Source organism: Lutra lutra, chromosome 16 (assembly GCF_902655055.1).
Source record: "Lutra lutra chromosome 16, mLutLut1.2, whole genome shotgun sequence".
Taxonomy (NCBI): Eukaryota; Metazoa; Chordata; class Mammalia; order Carnivora; family Mustelidae; genus Lutra; species Lutra lutra.
This window is the reverse complement of record NC_062293.1, coordinates 61,189,705-61,209,055: the sequence shown is the minus strand read 5'-3', so window position 1 is coordinate 61,209,055 and position 19,351 is coordinate 61,189,705. Positions and strand designations below refer to the sequence as shown.

At 56.7% G+C, this 19,351-nt stretch overlaps 1 protein-coding gene across 4 annotated transcripts in view; it reads right to left on the bottom strand.

The window, feature by feature from the left end:
* Positions 1 to 2,471: 2,471 nt before the first annotated feature.
* ZZEF1 (zinc finger ZZ-type and EF-hand domain containing 1) overlaps positions 2,472 to 19,351 on the bottom strand; it is a 97,523-nt gene continuing 80,643 nt past the window's right edge. For 2 of the 4 annotated variants that reach the window (XM_047709270.1, XM_047709272.1), the window contains exons 43-55: positions 18,910 to 19,103; positions 17,359 to 17,478; positions 15,866 to 16,057; positions 15,117 to 15,253; positions 13,860 to 13,995; positions 13,399 to 13,758; positions 11,712 to 11,855; positions 11,143 to 11,311; positions 10,871 to 10,969; positions 10,338 to 10,503; positions 5,348 to 5,501; positions 4,843 to 4,914; positions 2,472 to 3,289 (exon numbers count right to left, since the gene is read on the bottom strand). In XM_047709270.1, coding sequence (XP_047565226.1) covers positions 3,209 to 3,289; positions 4,843 to 4,914; positions 5,348 to 5,501; positions 10,338 to 10,503; positions 10,871 to 10,969; positions 11,143 to 11,311; positions 11,712 to 11,855; positions 13,399 to 13,758; positions 13,860 to 13,995; positions 15,117 to 15,253; positions 15,866 to 16,057; positions 17,359 to 17,478; positions 18,910 to 19,103 — 2,024 coding nt within the window. In that variant the 3' untranslated portion in view covers positions 2,472 to 3,208. The remainder of the gene's footprint in view (positions 3,290 to 4,842; positions 4,915 to 5,347; positions 5,502 to 10,337; positions 10,504 to 10,870; positions 10,970 to 11,142; positions 11,312 to 11,711; positions 11,856 to 13,398; positions 13,759 to 13,859; positions 13,996 to 15,116; positions 15,254 to 15,865; positions 16,058 to 17,358; positions 17,479 to 18,909; positions 19,104 to 19,351) is intronic. The other 2 variants (XM_047709271.1, XM_047709273.1) reach the window with 1 other exon arrangement.

Genomic DNA, 19,351 nt, shown 5'->3' with positions numbered 1-19,351 from the left:
TCTAAACTTCTGGTGGCCAGAAACAGGGACAGTAACAGTAGGCATGCATGGCAAAGGTGAAAAAGAACAAGACATATCCTGGGGTTTCTGATATATTTTTTATGATACAGTTTAAAAGTGAGAAAAATTGTGCTGAAGTCTTTTTTTCCTGCCCTAAGTTCCTGGCAAACAGAAAAGAGGGGACGCGGCCAGCATGACTAAATCACAGCAGGAGGCTGGTTGTTTCCCTTCGCTCTCAAGGCTCCACTTCAAATCGCCTCAGAGGCCTTCGGCTCTTCACTCCTGGGTTGCTGTCAGCGGATGACCTTCAGCGTGACCTTCGGCGCCTCTGCTCCTACTCTCTGCATCCAACCGCAGCACAGTGTGGGGCTCAGGAGGGCCCTGGACTAACTTCTCAGAGCAAAGTGACACAGTGAGGAAGGAGAGAGCCAAGATGGGGGCCGCAGGGTCGGGGGCACCCCGTTCTGCCAAGCCTCGCTCTGGCCTCAGGGGATACGGAGGGCTGATTCCCCAAGGCTGTGCGGGGCTCTGGGAAGACGTGTCAGATGCTTCTGGTTGCGGCAAATGGGCCCTGAAGGTCCATGATGTCCAGCCCCCACAGGAATGTCTCCCTGATTCCCAGGAGTCGGCTCCCGGAGAGGAGGGAGAACAGTGAGTGGCAAACTAGAGACACCAGCAAGACTGGGGAGGTGGGGGGAAGCCAAGACCCCAGGACAGGCAGGCGGCGGCCCCACATTTAGACAGAGGTGGGCCGGGAGGAGCAGCAGCCTGGACCGGAGCCCTGTCTCACTGCGAGCTGTGCAGGGCCTGGGGCCACGTCCGGCCGTTGAGGACGACCTAGGGGACACCATGTGGCGGCAGACCTCCCAACAGCCAGTGGTGCAGGAGCGACACGGTCCCTGTCCGGGATTCCCGCCAACTCCGAGGCCTCGTGATCCCAGCGATTCCAGCCTGTTGGGCTTGGGAGAGACAGGGGAAAAGGCAAGGCAAGGAGGAAAATACCCCACACACAGCTGTACTGTTTTTATATAGAATTTGTATAATATATTTCTCTTCATTTGCACATTTACCCACAACTTAACATCCTTTTTACAGGCTGAACTCACTCAGCTTGATATAATCAAAATTCTTTCTTTCAAACAAATAAGAAAAATTCAAAATCGTAAACCCGTAAGAAAACAAATTAAAAACGGTGATGAAAACAAGTCACCCCTCCCAGTGCGAGTGATGTCCGTTCATACAATCTATAGGGTTTGGGTCGGAATCTCTTTATGGATCAGGCACATGTTTTCGCGACACCTTTATTCTCGCTGCTTTTAGCTCCTGCCTGGCAAGTCTGCCTCCGGGAAGGATCAAAGGGAGGCTGGTCTTAGAGGCGTCGGGAGCCTAAGCGGGTGCGATGCAGGGCGGCCGGTGTGGGGCGGCGAGCAGGGGAGAGCAGCAGCTGTGTGCCAAGCGGGATCCGGGCCCGCTCTGTGCAGGCTGGGCAGAGAGACCAGAACCGCCAGGGCGAGGGCAGACAGCAGCGGGCAGAGGCCAGTGGACCTGCTCCCCACAAGCGTGCCCCGCCCTGGCTGTCTGGCCTGGTCAGGCAGTCCAGGTCACGAGGGCTGTGGATGGCAGCGAGGTGAAGTGGTGACGCACGGTCCTCTCTTCCAGGTCCCCCCTCAGCAGAGCTGGGGCCCTACCACCGGCTCTGTGACCTCCCTCTGCCCTGCGAGACCTGCCAGGACTGGGCGGTACGGACGTGGGGACTTCTCTGGGGCGGCAGGCAGAGTGGAAGACGAGAATGGGTTTCTACCGCGCCACAATGCCCGTCTGCTTGCATCCTGACGCCGTGGGGGACCAGAACGGGCCCAGGGCCTCGGGCCTGAGGTCACCAAAGTCCCTGTCTCCTTTGGACGGCCCCTCCCAGGATGGCTCCTTGTGCAGCTTGGGGACCTGAGAACCGAGCTCTAGGGCTGGCTGCAGGAGCCGCCGCCCCTCGTCCCACTGACACAGAAATGCTTCTGCAGGAAGACCCTCCTGAGACCTGCAGCCTTGGGCCCTTCCCACCCAGGCGCCCGAAGACAGCGGTCACATGCTGGTGCCGACCCGCTCAGCATGGCCCTGGCTGCGAGGAGCCTTCCGTGGGCCCCGTGTTGGGGGATGCACTCCGGCCCACACGCCATCCTGAAATGGCCTGAGGCGCTCTTCACGCCAACAAGTCCCACAGAAGCTCGTCCACGGCCCACATGCCCTCCCAGCCTCACACTCCAAAGCCTGGCTTTGGAAGGAGAGTCTTCAGCACTTCAGGGAGAGACCGGCATCCTAAAAGGGAGAGCGGAAATGGCATTCGTTCAAACAGATGTCGTGACAGCGGACCGACAGCCAGGCAAGCACACAGAGTCCCAAGGGTCAAAGCGACAGACTACCGGGACCTCGGAGAAGAAATAAAATCATCATATATTCTCTGTTTGGCTTTTGGTTTGGGTTTTTTTTTTCCTTTTACTTCTAAAATAAGATCCATCTGATAACACTTCGAGTCTTTAAGTACAGAAGCTTTCCCATGAGCAGCGTGTCTCCTGGATGACTTCCATCGGGCCCCCTGGAGGCCTCGCACGGGAGTCACATGGTTCTGTTCTGAGAATGTCAGGTGGAAACTGAAACAGGAGAAAATAATGAAACGCAGACGTGCAGGGAGTCGGAGCGAGAGCGATGCCCACGGGCGGCCCACAGGCTGTGACCACGGACACATGCTCACTGAGGACTTCCGTGAGACAGCCACGTGGGCAGCAGCAGGTGGCGAGGACGAGCTCTCCCCGGCTTTGGTTGGCGCTGCCCAGTCTCCAGAAGCAAGAGTGCAAGAAGAGCTCCCAGGCCAGGCCGCCGCTCCAGGTCCTGCTGAGGAAGGCAGCTCGGGGCCAACTCCGGCTCCACGGGAAGGCCAAGTGCAGCAGCTCCAGAGACAGAACCCTTTCCGGAGAGGCTTCTTCAGCTCTTCCTGGGCTGACCCTCTGAGCAGCCCTGTGGCACTAGCTCCCACATGCCGCGGTTGTGCTGGCGCGAGCGTGTGACGCGGCTGCTGCTCGGTCGCAGGCTGCCTGGCATCCTGCTCGAAGTGGGAGTGGGAGCTCAAGGGGGGCCGGGCGTTTTCCTGAATGAGTTCAGATGTTTGCGTGAGCGCTTGTGGACAGACGCCCCCGTTCTGTGCAGGCCACAGCAAAGGCTAGCACTCGACGTTCCAGAGGCCGGTCGCCTTGTTTGGGTAGTTGATGGCCAGGCTGATGGCAGCAATGTTCTGCAGAGCCTGTGGAGGGAGAACCAGTCGTGTGCTCATTCGTTAAGTGTGGACTGGATAAGACCCTCGGCTGAGCACCGGGGATCGGGGGGGGGGAGGAGAGACACCCAGATGCGGTGCCCTCACCCGGGGCACCAGCCCAGAGTGAGAGACAGTCGCTCAAGACTCCATGAGAGCTGCAAACACAGGGCAGAAACATGACTACTACCCTGAGAGAGGGGCAGGTGCGATGCTGGTGGGCTCAGTGGGCCCGGAGGACACGGGCCGCAGGGCATCTGGGCAAGCTCTTCAGAGAAAGGGAAGAGCACAGAGGAGCAGAAGGGGAGAAACGAACAGTGCTAGGCCAAGCGTGGTAGGGTGCCAGGAGGGGGGTACACTGGAGCCAGGCCGAGGCCACAGTGCGAGTTCCGCGCAGCAAGAATGGGGGCGGCTAGGGGAGGAATAGGCAGAGTACTGGTCCAGCACAGAGGACACGCCGTGGGGAGGCTCAGCACGAGCCATAGGCGAGGAGACGGGACATGGGGACAGGCGAGAGGGAGGCGCCCACGGGTACACAACACAGAGCTCATGGTGCCACAGGTCATGTCTCAAGTTGTCGCTGTGTGTCAGGAAACCAGGGGCAGTGGTGGCAGGGTGGGGAGGGGTCTGTGAGGAGGGGAGGGGGTTTCTACTCTGCCTGCAGGTCTCTGGAGAATGCTTGCGAATGCATCTTAGTTGAAGGGGGATTCCTGCGTCTTCCTGGCGAGGGGACCATGTGTTCACAAAGCGGACTTGCCAGGAACCGATGCCCACTCCACACAACCCTGGGTGAACCTCCCGCTTGTCCAAGCGCAGCGCCCCATCTGCCCAGCACCAGAGGACTGGGCCACAAGCTTGAGGGTATGCGAGGGCGCCGTGAGTCTAAGGCTGTCAACGTGTGGTCTGGGCCTGGGGTTCCCGAGACCTTCTCAGGGAGTCTGCGCTGTGACAAACACCATCGCAGTGAGGGTAGGACGTTATTCTGCCTTCTCCCCCTCATGCTACCAAGGGCACCGCGGAGTCCCCCAAGGCGGCAGGGGCGCCAGCCCTGGCAGACGCAAATCACCACCATCTGCCTCAAGAATGATTGTATTTTGGAAAATACAGCTGTTTCTCACAGAATGTGTTATTCACATTAACATGGAATGAGTCTGTTATTTCTTAAAACGAGCTGGTGTTTGTGTAGAACCCACCAGCATAAGCTTTTGGGGATCCTCAGTAATTTCGAAGTGTGAAGGACCCTGGGCCCAAACCTCAGGGGCTCTTCTGCCACGGGAGAAAGTCACATCCGAAAGTGCCTGAAATAGAACTACAGAGCCCTCAGCCCAGCACTCCAGTTAAGGCACCGGCTGTTTGGTTTCAGACACAAATTCTGGCCGGCATCTTGCTGGCCTCTCCAGGCCCACGGTCTTACGTGAGCCACTCTGACGAATGGGCCCAACAGCTCTCAGACACAGAGGGAAGCGACAGGGCGGGGACAGAGTTCCGTGTGGACCCTGGGGGCCGGGGGGGGGCGGGGGCTGGTTCCGGCAGGGAGAGGGTACCTGTGCCGCGCAGCGGAGAAGGTGGTCGTCCGTGGTTAAGGCCAGCAGGTAATCCTGCAGCAGGCCGAGCTCCTGGGGAAAGGGAAGAGACACAGCGTCACTGGTCTAGCACCCAGGGGACACCCGCCTGCAGCCACAAAGTCTTGCTCCTCCAGGCACCTCACGGCAGGCCCTCCCTCCGGAGTGGCGGATGGGGCTGGACCGGGAGGAACCCCACGCCTGGTTGCAGGGGTGCTCTGGGTCCGTTTCCTCATGAGAAAATGAAGGTAAGCTAAGGAATTCTGAAAGGCCTTTCGTCTACATTCCACCGCCCACTCTGCTCACAGACGAAGAAGAACCCACCCATTTCATTCTCCAGGATTCCCTACTGTCATGGACTAACAGAAAGCACTTCCTCCCTCCTTGACTCTAGGTCTCCCCAGGGGAGGGCACACAGAGGCAAGGACCTGGACTTCAGGCCACACCCCCGCCCAGGGGCAGCGAGGAAGCACCAGCAGGACCTCACCTGGGCACGGTTCTCCGTGACGAAGAACAGCTCGGTGAGGGCGCGGTGCAGGGGCAGCAGGATGCCGGGCTGCGTCACGTCCTCCAGCCGGCTGTACTCCATGTGCGTGAAGAGCTGCCACAGTGGCTTCAGCAGCGCAAGGTCACAGAGGTCACTGCGGGGGCAGTGGCGGACGGGAGACAAAAGCCAGCTGACGGACCCCCACATCCAGCAAAGTCACTACCATCCCCCTAAATATTCCCCAGCGGCAGAGAGGGAAAGGGGCAGAACCCCCGGAAGCGGGAGACCCTGGAGCCGTCAGGTCAATCACACCCGTCTCTAAACTGGGCGTCTTGAAGAACCTCCCACGGCGGCGGGAAACCCTCGAGATGGACGTTACGTGAAAAAAAGCAACACGTAAAACCACGCGTACAAAAGAAAACTAAACCCATCTGCATGTACAGTATCGTGTGCCCGTGTCAAAAGCAACAGCGAACAAACACAGAAAATGTTTTCCATGGCTGTCCTTGTCGGTTCCCTAGATTTTCTTTTTTTTAAAGATTTTATTTATTTGAGAGGTAGAAAGAGAGAGAGGGAGTGCATGCACGAGCAGAGGGAGCGGCAAGCAGAGGGGAGGGAGAAGCAGGGTCCCTGCCGAGCAGGGAGCTGGACATGGGACGTGATCCCAGGACTCTGGGATCATGAGCTGAGCTGAAGGCAGACACTTCACTGGCTGAGCCACCCAGGCACCCCAAATTTCCTAGATTTTCTGCAACGTTTGTTGCTTCAACAGAGCACAAGAGAAGATTTAAAAGATGGTGATAACCAATATTCCAATCTTAGGCTCATAAAACACAAGAAATGGGCTAACGAGGGAGCTCTGCCAGAGCCCTTGTAATTCCAGAGGCCTCGGGTGAGAGACGGACGTTTCCGACTCAGGGGTAAGATGTGCTTTTCATTCCACTTCAACCTCCTTCAGAGAAGAAAAGTTAATGAAGCAAATAATATTCCGGGCCTCACTACATGACTTTATGCATTCATAATCTTAAATTTTGCCTTTTCTCTTTAACGTCCGACTTTCTCCCAGAACAGTAAGTCTTCCTGCGGAGCAAGGGGAACCCACGGTTGATTTCTGGAGACAGCTCTGCAGACCTTCCGGGTCACCACTGGGAGGGACGTCCATGCACCTGCGTGGCTCATACCCCCACCCCGCCCCGGGGCTGCCTTCCCCTCTGCCTGTGCAGTCTTGCCCCAGGACTGAGGAAGGCCAGCGACCATGCGAGCGCCCCCACAACGTGGCCAGGAAGGGCCCCGCCGTCTGAAGACAGTTTCAAACCTATCACTCAACCGGGCACTTCTCGGTGCAAGCAGCTCTCACAGGAACAGAACTGAGCCCCTGCAGGCAAAGCGACCTCCACACACGGGGACCCAGTGACAACAGCAACCACAGTCTGCTTACCCCCTCACCCCCCGACTGGCAGCGGCCGACTGCCCCCCTGGCTCGGAGAGCCCCTTTCTGTCAGACTACACAGAGGCCCTGCTGCTGCGGCATCATCTGTCCACTCTGACTGGGACCCTGGGGTTGTCTGGGGTGTCTGGGGAAGGGCCGAGTGGCTCAGCCGCACAAGCATCTGACTCCTGATTTTTGCTCTCGTCATGATCCGGGGGCTGCAAGGTGGAGCGCCCCCTTCAGGCTCTGCACTGGGCGTGGAGGCTGCTCAGGATCCCTCTGCACACCCGCCCCCTGCCCCTGCCCCCAACCACATGCTCCCTCTCCCTCGCTCTCTCAAAAAGGAAATGCTGGAGAGGGACACTGAACCCCGACAGGCAGGGCTGTGAGTGTGTGGAGGACGCGTGTGGCTTGGTTGCCAACACCTGCCCTCCAAGCTGAGGAGGAAGGCGACGCATCTATAATCCCCACGTCTGTTCAGTACTCTGTGGAAGGTCCTGACGACTGCAAAAGGGTGGGGGGAAGCTTCTAAGGACTGAGAGGAAGAATTAAAACCCCTTCTTTGCCGAGAGCATGACTGTGTTCTGAATAATCCACATGTACACTTAAAGTTAACAAACAGAGAATGGTCCCTACACACAGGAAATACATAGAAATTAATTATATGTGAACAGAAACAGTAAGAAATAAGAATTCTGAAACAACAGTTACAATAGCATCAAAACCATCAACCACCTAGGGATAAACCGAAGGGAGCGTTGTGCAGGCTGCCTACACGGAGCCCTGTGAGACGTGCCCCAGAGCGGGCCACAGGGGCTGCGGGGGACAGGCACCAGGACTTCACGGCTGTGGGTCAGGGGCTCAGTGCCACAAAGAGCTAAAACCCCATCCGGCCAGAGAAGGCGTGTGCCTGTGTGTGTGGATAGAAGCATGTGGCTCAGGGACACTCCGAGGTACCGGAAGTTCTGGCCGGAGCGAAGAGGCAGAAACAGACACGAGAGGGCATCTGCATTGGAACAGACGTACAACAGACCAGGTACAGACGGCAGCCTAGCCAGAGACCCCAAAGGCCCCACAGAAGCAACATTAGCACTAGAAGATGCAGTGAAGTCGCAGGGCAGAAGCCAAGGCGGAAAGACCCGCTGCACTTCTACACACTAGCGACGAACTATCAGAAGGAGTATTAGGAAACAAGTCCATTTACAATGGGATAAAAAAGAATAAAACATTTAGAAATAAATATTAACAAAGAGGTAAAAACGGTCTGTCCACGGCAAACTGTGGAATGCTGAGAGAAACTAGGGAAAACACAGTGAAGTGTAAAGCATGATCCGTGGTCACGGCCGGATCACCACCGGTGCCAACGGCTGCTGCCCACAGCGAGACACAGAGTCCACAGAGCCCCATACAAATCCCCACAGCATTTCACAGAAACAGGAAAACAGCCGTAAAGTCCATGTGGAACTATAGGAGGCCCTGAGTACTCGAACCAATCATCTGAGCAAACCCGGAGGCCTCACGCTCCGATTTCCAACCCTAATACAGAGCTACGGTAATCCAAACCGTATGGCACCAGAACAAAAACAGGCAGAAAGACTGATGAATAGGACAGGGAGCCCAGAAGTACACGCAGGCGTATACGGCCCATTAATTCTGACAAAGGTGCCAAGAATACGCAATAAGGAAAGGACGGTCTCCTCACCAAATGTGTGGGACAAGCCGGACAGCCTCAAGCAAGAGCACGAGGCTGGATCCCTCTCTCACACCACACACAGAATCAATTCAAAAGTGATTAAAGACCTGAATGAGAGACCTCCAGCTGCAAAACTCCTACAAGAAAACATAAAGGCTAAGCTCCTTGGCATTGGTCTTGGCAACGAGTTTTTTTAAATTTGACCAAAAGCAAGAATAAGTGGGACTACATCAAACTAGAAAGTTTCTGCGAAGCAAAGGAAACCATCAACAAACGAAAAGGCGATCTACCGAATGGGAGAAAGTACTCGTAAACCACATCCAATAAGTGGTTAATATCCAAAACACACAAGGAACTCATACAACTCAATTTCAAATGAACCCAAAGAACCCAATTAAAATATGGTCCTAGGACCTGAACAGACATTTTCGCAAAGAAGATGTGCAGATGGCCAAGAGACACATGAGAAGATAGGGGCTCACATCACTCATCATCAGGAAAATGCAAATTGAAGCCAGAATGAGATATTGCTTCGCATGTCTGAGGACGGCTATCATTGAAAAGACAGGCAACGACAGCTGTTAGGGAGGACACGGAGAAAGGAGAACCCTGGTGCGTCACTGGTGGGGACGCACGTGGCTGCGGCCACTGTGGAGACCAAGATGGCGGCTCCTCGAGTCATTAAAACCACAACTACTGAACAATCCAGCAATCCCACTCCTGGGTTTACAGCCAAAGCCCATGAATCATTACCTCAAAGATACGTGCACACAAACATTCTCAACAGCCAAGGTATGGAAACACACAGTGTCTCCTGAGGGAAGAGTGGATACAGCCAACATGGTGCACCTACACGCACAACAGACCGTTCTTCAGCCATAAGATGAAGGAGACCCCGCCGTTCGCAACAACACGGATGAGCCTGGACGGCATTAGGCTTGGTAGAATAAGCCCAAGAAAGACAAACCCTGGGTGATCTTACCTCCACATGGAAACCAAAACCAACCAATCAAACTCGTCAACACGGAGAGCAGAATGGTAGTCGCTAGGGGCGGGGGGGTGAGGGAGGCGGGGAAAGGCCAGCCAGCAAACGCTCCAGCTGTGAGATGAATGGGGTCTGAGGGTCTAACACACAACATGGTGATGACAGCTGACAGTGGCGTCCAGCGCTGCATCATTTAACAGAAATTTGCTGAAAAGCCAGTTTCAGCAAGAGGGGAGACCCCGGGGCCATCCCACACGACAGAGGCAACCACATGAGGTGTTCGGTGCATTGACTAACCCGACGAGGGACCTTTCACAGTGTGGACATCCGTGAAACCACCCCCTTCTACGCTTCAGATATATTACAATTTTGTCAGTGATACAGCACTAAAGTGGCCCCAGCAGGAGGAACCAAACAGACTGGGGCTATGCAGGAGACCAGACACAGATGCATGGGCATGTGGACACCTTCTTGGGGACAAAGGTGACCCGCTGGAGTGATGTGAGGGAAAGGTGGTCTTTGGGGTTGGGCAGAGACTCAAGCCCAATGACTAATCCTGACCCGACACCGGACATCATGCACAGAAGGCATTCCGTGTGGAACGTAAGCTAGATGTAATGGAGACAACGAGCTTGGAGAACACAGGAAATAATGTCGCAACCCCAAGACAGAGCACAGCGAACACTTCCTAAACAGGACAACAAAAGCACTATTGTTAAAAAAAAAAAAAAAAAAAAAAAGATTGGTGAAGAACCGGAAGCTATTAAAATCAGAAGCTTCTTTCCATCAGACAGCATGGACAGAGAAGCGACGAGCCCCAGCGTGGGAGGAGGTCCTCACAGCGCGGCCTCCCCCCGCACAGGACCCACAGAGGGCAGCTCACCTGTGGGTGCAGCATCGGACAATCCTCAGGAGCAGGTGGATGGCTTTCAACCGCTGATGCCCAGTCTGGCGACAAGCCACACCCACCAGCCACTCCCAAATTTTGGCCAGGGGCAGGTGCGGAACGACTCTTTCTTCCGATAGCATCTGCTTCAAAATCTCGAACCCTGGCCCACACCCACAAAACACAAACATTTTAGAAACATGAGCTGCTTGACTTTTCATAAACAGACCAAAACGACTATGACCATTCAAATGTTGCCCAAATGATGCCTTTTATAAGAGCTACACGGGACATTTCAGTTTCTCCTTTTTTACAACATGCCCTGTGAAATCTAAGAAGTGTCTTCTGCAGGCCCCACAGGTGGCTCTTCCATCTGTCCACTCACGCTGACCACTGGCTGCTCCAGCACACTCAGTGACGTGTGTGCAAGTCACAGAGAAAAGTGCCCGCCTTGACTTTAACAAACATCAGTGACATCCCAGAGGGTCCCACCCAGAAGAGCTTGAGGATGGCGAGAGGAGCGCACACACCTGTCTGGAACCGCCCCAGGTGTCCCGCCGTCACAGTGAATTTGTAGCCCCACTCCGTGTTGCTCATGTCCGAGGTGAAGCGGTAGTACAGAGTGTCTCCTGGCCACACAAGAGTCAGAAACAGCTCAGGACGCGGCAGCCACAGGAAGTCCCCCACTCCTGAGGAAGAAGGCTGAACCCGGGGTGATGCCCTCCCACAATATCCTTCTTCCTAGGACTGAGTTTCAATGCTCCACATGGAGAGTCTAGGGGAGCGAGGACACGGTCACTACCTGGGAGCTCAAAATCCTTCCACTTCTGCTGCGACCCGCTGAAGGTGTGTCGGTCCTGCTGGAAGTCGCTACTGCTGGCCATGGCCAGCTCGTCACAGCCCTCCTCTGTGCTGCACTGTGGGTCGAATTTGACCGACAGGTAGATGGCACCAGGGATGTGGACTTTGTCCTGGGGAGGGACACTTCTGTCATTCCTGAGGGCTCCTCTGGTGCCCTGTCCAGCACCTCTAAGACAAGGGGGATGGGGAGCACACGCCTGGGTAATGAGAGGAAGGGCGGGGTCCTCCACGGCATGGCCACGTCATCGGGAGGCAGTGCAGCCGAGACCAAGCCCAGGCCCCCACGCGGACCCACTGTCCAAGATGCCGGGGATTCTCTGCGAGGACCTCGCCGCAGGAGAAGTGAACTCCTCCCCCCAGGTCAGAAGACTGGGGTGCGGGGCCTCCCAGGTTCTGGGGAGGCGGACAGCCGCTTAGAGTGAGTGCTGCACGGGGGAGGCAGCCACCACCGGCGCAGAGGAGGTTCTCAGCAGCCCTCGCAGTCCGGCTTGCCGGGTGCCCCGGACATACCTCGAAGTTGGTGTTATTGTTATAGGGGTGTTTCGATTCCCTGACTTGAACCTCCATGCCGGGCTCCTCCATGAACTGGCAGGCAGCCAGGGCCATGGTCCCCAGCATGCTCCCTCGGCAGCCCTGGAGCACCTTCCGCAGAATCTGGCAGGACGTGAGGCATGGAGCGTCAGAGCCCAGGGGTGGGAGGAAGGACACGTCCATTCCAACCCAAGGCCCACAAAGGCGCTGGCTTCCCCCTGGTCCCAGCCCCACCCCTGGAGCCCACTTCTCCAGCCACCTCTTACCACGGGGACTGGGACGCCTACGCCTCAGTCTGCCCTGGAAACCCTACTTCTGGGCATGCTGAGAAGCCACCAGAACCCATCAGAGGTGGTCCCGGGCCCTTAGAGTCCCAAGCCAAGCAGGGGAGGGACGCACAGAGAAACAAGGACCAGACAAGGGGACGTGGGCCAAGGAGGCATGGAACTGAGGGCTCCGTGGGGCAAGGATGGGGGAGGCACTTCCGAATGGGGAACAGCTGCAGCAAAGCGGCCAGCTCCTCTGAGGCTATGCGGCTGGGAGCAGACCGAGGGGGACTCGGAGACCAGGGGTGTTCTTACGGGCAAACAAGAGACGAGAAGTGAACTTGCTTCCTGAGGAGTCCCCCTGCAGGGCATGCGTGTGTGTGTGTGTGTGTGAGGGGACACCGTGTGTGCGCATGAGCGTGCAAGAGGGTACACCATGTGTGGGGGTGCCAAGGGGACAGGGATGAAAAAGGCGGCAGTAAATGTGACTCAAGATCTTTGCCCTTGGAAGCTGGAAGGGGGTGACGAAACATGGTAGCTCAGCCGGAGGTGGCGCCCATGGCTTCCCCGTGCCGCCCTTCCCACTCCGCCCAGACCTGGCTGTGTTCTGCTGTGTGGCTCCTCTGGGTGCATTCACCCTGGAAATTGCCACCCCAGCCCTATTCTCAAAGACGACATTGGAGATTTGACTTAAGAATAGAACCAGGGGCGCCTGGGTGGCTCAGTGGGTTAAAGCCTTCAGCTCGGGTCGTGATCCCGAGGTCCTGGGATCGAGCCCCGCATCGGGCTCTCTGCTCAGCGGGAAGTCTGCTTCCCCCTCTCTCTCTGCCTGCCTCTCTGCCTACTTGTAACCTCTGTCTGTCAAATAAATAAATAAGATCTTAAAAAGAAGAAAAAAATAGAACCAGAGGCCTGGAAAAGCAGACTGGAACGTGGGGTTAGGCTGCAGAGCCCACAGCTGCCTTCTGAAGGCTGGGGCCTCTGACTGCACTTCCTCAAGACAGAACCCACCCAGGTCACGCTGTGAGAGGTGCAACACCCCGGGGCAGACACTCCAGAAATAAGCCCCAAACTCCCTTGGACACTCCCTGTACCATGGGGACAGGCCATTCAGCTGCAATTCCCGGTGTCCCCTGGACCTGGCACTAGACGAGAAGAGACAGGCCAGGCCAAGCGCACAGTCAGGCTCCGGGGACCACAGTGTCAAGCACCCTCCGCACAGCAGGTCCGCCGCACCCCCGCCTGGTCTCTGCTGCCCTCACAGGTATTGGGGAGCCACACGCCGCCACAGGTGACCCCCTCCAGGGAGGCCCCCGCCGGAGGAAGCAGGTTCAAACGTGGGGGCGGGGGCCGAGGAGGAACGACGTGGGCGGTGCCCAACCTGGCCTGCTAACAATCACCTTTTCCCACTGATGCTTTTCTTCCAGCTGCATGAACATGTCCAGGATGTAGGTCATGTGGGCCGGGCCGCTGAGCTCCAGGGTGTCTTCACTCACTGGCACGTGGCCCGGCCACTCAGCGAGCAAGGAGGCCAGCACATGGCGGGCGTACAGCACGGCCGTGGCCTCATTGACGCGGAACAGGTAGTCGCGGGCAGCCCGCTTGCTCTTGGCGTTCAGCTCCTTGTGCAAGAGGGCGGCACTCTTGCTGCGCCGCTGCTTGGCGTAGCTCTGCCGCAACTCACTCTCCGTGCTGGCAATGAGCTTCTGGCTCACAGGGTTCGACTCGGCTGTGGCCTGCTCACAGCGTGCGGGCCGGGCCTGCAAACCCAAGACCACCGTTACCATGGCCCGCCCCTCAGCACAGGGTGGGGGCAGGGCCCAGGGGCGGGCGTTTCGCGTTCAAGGTGAAGGCCACCCACCAAGCATGGTAAGATAATCATGTCTGTGTCCACGGCTTTGGCACTCTGCTCCTCCAGCCTCAGACCCCCGCTGGGCTGCCACCTCTGAGCCAGGGTCCGAATCCTTTCGTCCGTGGTGAGCTCGTCCCCGTCGAACCTGGGGAGAAGGGGCACAAGGCTGGGCACACACATCACAGAAAGTGAAGAGCTCGGCCCACAGCGAAGCCTGGTGGAAAGGCCGCTCCGCGCTGCTGTCCTGTTACTGCTCTACAGTGACATTATCGCCCCGTAGTCTGCAACCCAGATGCGCAGCACTCACTGACTCGGGCACGCAGACATGCACGTACGCCCTGGGGGCAGAGGATGCCAAATGTCCCTCGGGATCTCAGAAACAGAGCTCCTGGAAGCCTCAGCGGGATACCCAGCCCCTCCTCAGCTAGACAGCATGATGCAACTAGGTCCTCAGCCACAGAAGGTCAGTGACCTTCCCTCAAGCAGCTGGGTTGAGGGTATCCTCCTTCCTCTACTCTCCTCTGCTCCCTGGGCTGGAACACAGGGCCGGGGGTATGGATGACAACGCGCAGGAAGACAATACCCTTGGGGAAACAGGGTCCTTCACAGAGCAGAGCTGCCTAACCGCCCTGGACGGTCCCAAGAGGAGAAACAATTCTATCTTCCTTGACCCACTGTTTCCGGGTGTCTTAGTCACAGCTGCTTAGACTGTGCCCTCCTTCATTTCACAAAGGATTTGAGGCAACGTACGAGAAGTAACAGAAAAACAGCTTTTCAAAGAAAAGTTGAATTGGAGCTGCATGTAAGTTAGAAGTCAAAACAAGCACACGACAGGGGGAGATGAGCTATGGCCGGTGACTGTCCACAACATTCGGGAGCTGGGCCCAAGCACCAGGCTGAGCTTCCCGGCCCAGAGGAGGGAGTGTTGTTAACTTGGTGATAACCCTTGGGGAAATCCAAGAAGATAACATGCAAATAGCACTCTGGCCGCAGGGCCCAGGACGATGTATGGGAGAAGCCTTGGTGTCCGCTCAATGTCCAGTCCCAGAGGGACATGCAGCATGGCTCAGAGAGGACGCATGTAGCGGGGCGGGGCCGGTGTTCACGGCGCTGCACAAAGAACTGAGAACCAGGTCCAGGGGCCGGCCTGGCCCGAGTCTGCCCAGCACACGCTGGCGGGAGGCCATCACGGCCCTGCCCGCCCCAAGCTCTGCCCCCGCGCTCCCCCCGCTGGCTACATGTCCACCGCATCTCTGCGCCCCTCACCTCTTCTGAACCTCCAGGAAGAAGGAGTCGGTCCTTTTCATCTGCAGCTCATAGATGGCCCGGAGGACATGCAGAGGGGCACGGAGCGCGTCGTGCGCCATCTGGAGGCCATGGGAGGAAGCACAGGAGAGACGGGGCTCAAAAGGGATAAAAGGGTTATTTTCTCAAGTTACCACAGGGTGTAATTTCTGAATCATCAACCCTAAGAGACAGACTGTGGAATCTGCTCTGCAATCATGAATTCACAGGAAAACACACGGCACAGCAGGGCCGGTAGCCACACGCCATGCTAACGTCCACACCCCCACCCACTGCCGGAGCCACTGCCACGCATGCAACTCCGGCCACCAGCACCGCGGGCCAGACACGCGCCTGCTCCCCTGACCCCCGCCCCACTCTCTGCCTCTCCTCCCTGCAGTCCGTGTTCCACGAAGCGAGTATCCCCAGGGGACATCAGAGAATGCATCTCAGAAGTCACAGGGGACGCCCGGCTGTGAAGGGCTCGAGGGACAAGCAAAACTGCTTGTGCTCGTGTCACGAGAGACAATCCAATGCTGTAGGGCCAAAGAGCTTAAAAACGACGGCCGTGAGGATGTCTCCATTCCGGATCGATTCTGCACAGTTCAGACTGAGTCTTCAAGAAATGACCTCTCAGCACGTCAGACTGAGGTACTTTCACATGGAGGCAAACACTCGGTGCAAGCCCAAGAGAACCCGCCCCGTGGTTTCCGCATGGCCCCAGAACTCACCAAAAAACATATTCGGGTGGGCTCGTCCAGGCTCTCCAGAGGGTCCAGCTTCTTCTGCTCCGGCTCGGTGGGGCTGCTGACCATGCCCTCCACCTCGTCCTCGGGGTCCCCTCGCTCGTCTCGCTCCAGGGCTGTGTGCTCAGCCAAGGTGTGGCTCTCCTTCTTTGAGGAGTACAGCATGATGGACAGAATCTACAGACAGAAAACCAGGCAGGACAGGGCTGCGGGTTCCGTGGATGAGAACGTCACACTGATCTTTAACCCTCAAATGGTACAAGGTATTCGACCTTTTTTAACAGATGCAAGCATTCTCAAAAAGAAAGTAAAATTAGTAACAAAAAACATGAGAATGTGCTCCATTTGCCTGTAATCAAAGACATGCTAACACACGCGCCTTGGCGCAGACGACCTAGGCTAGGATCACTGGGAGAACACGTTTTGGTGAGGGAAAGGAGCTAGAACAACGTCTGCTGACTGTGCCTCAGCCAGCAGCTCCCCTTTCAGGAGTAAGGTCGAGCCCGTTACGCTTGATGAAGCTGACATCCACCTTCGTGTGTCCCTGGCAGCTGCTACGCTGGGGTCATGAAACCACCCAGCGACTCAGGGAAGCAGCCGCCGCACAGGACCACGGCATCTGAGTGCCACACACACGGCGCCATCTGTGTTTACACGTGTGCCAGCGACGCCGACGGAAACAACTAGAATAAGGCCGTACAGAAAATACTAATGGTGGTTGTGTTCATGGGGCGGAATTTGAAGTTTTCTTCCTTTTCTATATTTCACGTTTTCTGCAATGTAGTTCTATTATTTGAATGATAAAAAAAAATTAAATTTTACTTTAAAATGTAAAAGGTTTTCCTCAGAATGAGAGCCCAGATGCTCTCCGGGCTTTCCCATACTATATTTCAGCACCATTTCCTGAAAGCTGGCCAAGGTCTCGCGGGTCGCCAGAGGACGGGCTCTTTGCACACCGGCCTCCGTGTGACAGAGTGCGGCCGGCTGCCCTCCCTGCGCGTGGCAGCAGCCCCTCCTGGACCCAAGGCCAGCACGCGGTACACGCACTCGACACGGAACCTCAGCGATCCCACCGAGAAAAATCTGCGGCCCAGAAGCGATGCAGTCAGATGAAAATGATGGACTAAAATGCTACATAAAATAAACATAACCAAGGACAAACTCAGAAACAGATTTTAGCTCAAAGGAGTGTCAAAGGGAAATAATAATTCCAGGACACATTTTATCACCGTGAGGTAATGGTCAGCCGCGTGTTTCCGTAAACTATTTGTCCTCCAGTGTTCTCTGAACAAACAGCAAATGCATCCTCTCCCTGACAGGGAGGACAGCTGTCATATCCCTGTTTCCAGCAGGGGACGCAAACCCAAGACACGGTTCTAACGCCTGCCCAGAATGGGCGAGCTCAGGGCAGAGCCCGTCGCGGCTACTTCTGGGGTCGCTCCCAAGCAGGAGGCCTGCCTCGGGCAGCACACCCGTACCTCCAGGTCCCGCAGGAGCCACGTTTTACTGAAACCGGTCCCTTTGCTGCACTTTTTCACCAGCAGCTTCAGCAAATCCGTCTGAAGGAAGTTCGCGTGAGTCTCTTCGAAACCGTGAGCCTGCCAAACAGAAGGGCAATGACCAGCAGCCGCCTCCCAGGCAGAAGGCACAGGCCCCGCGGGGAGAAGCAAGGCTCTTTCAGAGCCCACGCTCAGCCTGTGGCCCAAGGTCACCGCTTGGGGAAAATTCCAGAGTCGCAGGAAGGATGACACCCTGAACCTCAGCCCCAACCTGAGCCCGTCCACTCCCCAACTCAGCCCTGGCAAGCCTTTCTGGAGCCCAGGACACTGTGGGCTTTGTCCTACATGAACGACCCTCCCCAGCGCTTGTCAGACCACATCCTATGTCCCGACTCCTGACAGACGGGGTGCCGCAGACGGCCTGCCCGGTTCTCCGGCCTCACACCCCTCTTCCGCAGGATCCTGAAGGCCCAGAGGTGCTCTTGCTGTCGCTGACAGCCTCGCCTGCTCCTGGGCCTGACTCCCGAGGCTCTCCCCAAGTGCATCGCCCTGCGCAGACTCCTCATCTACCGCCTCATACTCCACCTCCTCAGACAGGCTGTTTCTGACTTGGCAGTCCTCCTCCTCGCGGGCCTGTGTGGCTCTCTGGGAGGCCAGACAGCAAGCCCCACCTCTCGAGGTCAGTGCCACGGAGTTCCACGTGGCTCCTGGTGCTCAACCAACAGTCATGAAAACAGGGACTCCAAGACAGAAACGGTCTGTGCCCTCGGGGAGTTTGTTTTCTCTTTGCTACTATAACTAAACAACTAAAACAAGAACAGATTGTGTAAGTGCCTCGGAGGCAACAAACAGCAGCTGCGTGGCCTCGGCCCCCTCAGCAAGAGCACTCAGGGCGGGCCCAGAGCTGCCATCCGTGTGGGCCCCTTGTGCTGCCTCAGTCCTCCTGTGGCCTCCAGGGCAGTTCTGCCCAAGTCCAGGGAGTCACCAACTTTTACAAGGAAACCCTTCTTTCATGGCTACTTCTTTGGGGAACATCGTCCTAAAAAGTGATCGCTTTCCTCCCATCAGACCCCTCAGCTAGCAGAAGAACTATCTTCCCCACAGGTCACGCACGGCTTCTGGTCTGTGTGCCAGCTACCATCACCCAGCTCCTCCCGCCCCAACCATCAAGCCTGTCGCTCCAAGTCCCCTAGCAAGCCGGGCCCCTCTGTCCTCCCCTCCCTCTCACCCTGGCTCAGAGGGAAGTGTGAAACTGTCCCATCCGGTTTCCTCCCGCCTTCCAAGGTCACATGCCATCAGGCAAACATGCGGTTCCATGAAATAGTACTAAAAAAATATAAAGAGCCAACTACTGGGAAGATTCTGTTTCCTCCTTAGTTATCCTCGTGCAAGACCTCAACCACTCCCAAAAATAATCCAGAGCCTTTGGTTAGCCGTCCATTGTGATTAGACGGCACCTGCCTGCAGTACAAGCCCCACAGACGTCCCATCACAGTGGCTCATCAGCAAGGGGAAGAAGGTCACCATTACCTTCAGCGTTTTGTAGAGTCCTTTGAGGGCCAGGGACAGGACCCAGGTCGCTTCCACGGCCTCAGGACAGTGGCTGTCCACGCTGGTCTGCAGAAGGTGACTGGCGATGAAGGCCAAGTGCTGGGCGTACTGGCTCAGCTGGGCCCGAGAGCCGCTGCACTCCTGCCCCTTCTGCACCAGCTGGTAGTCCTTCACTGCGGCGTGCAGGCAGGCAGGAAGACAAAGGCATGGACAGTTAACGCTCCCGGCGGCCACGTCTCTTCCCCCATGGCGCACCTTACTGAAGGAAGAGCCGCAGACCCCAACACAGACGGCCCCGCTTCAGCCTCAGCTGTGACCCCTACAGCTGGTTTGCAGGTAAGTGCCAAAGTGGCACTGGGCCACCCAGCCACCAGGCAACCAGAGACACGATTCACATCCCCGCTGCTGTGCGCAAACCGGC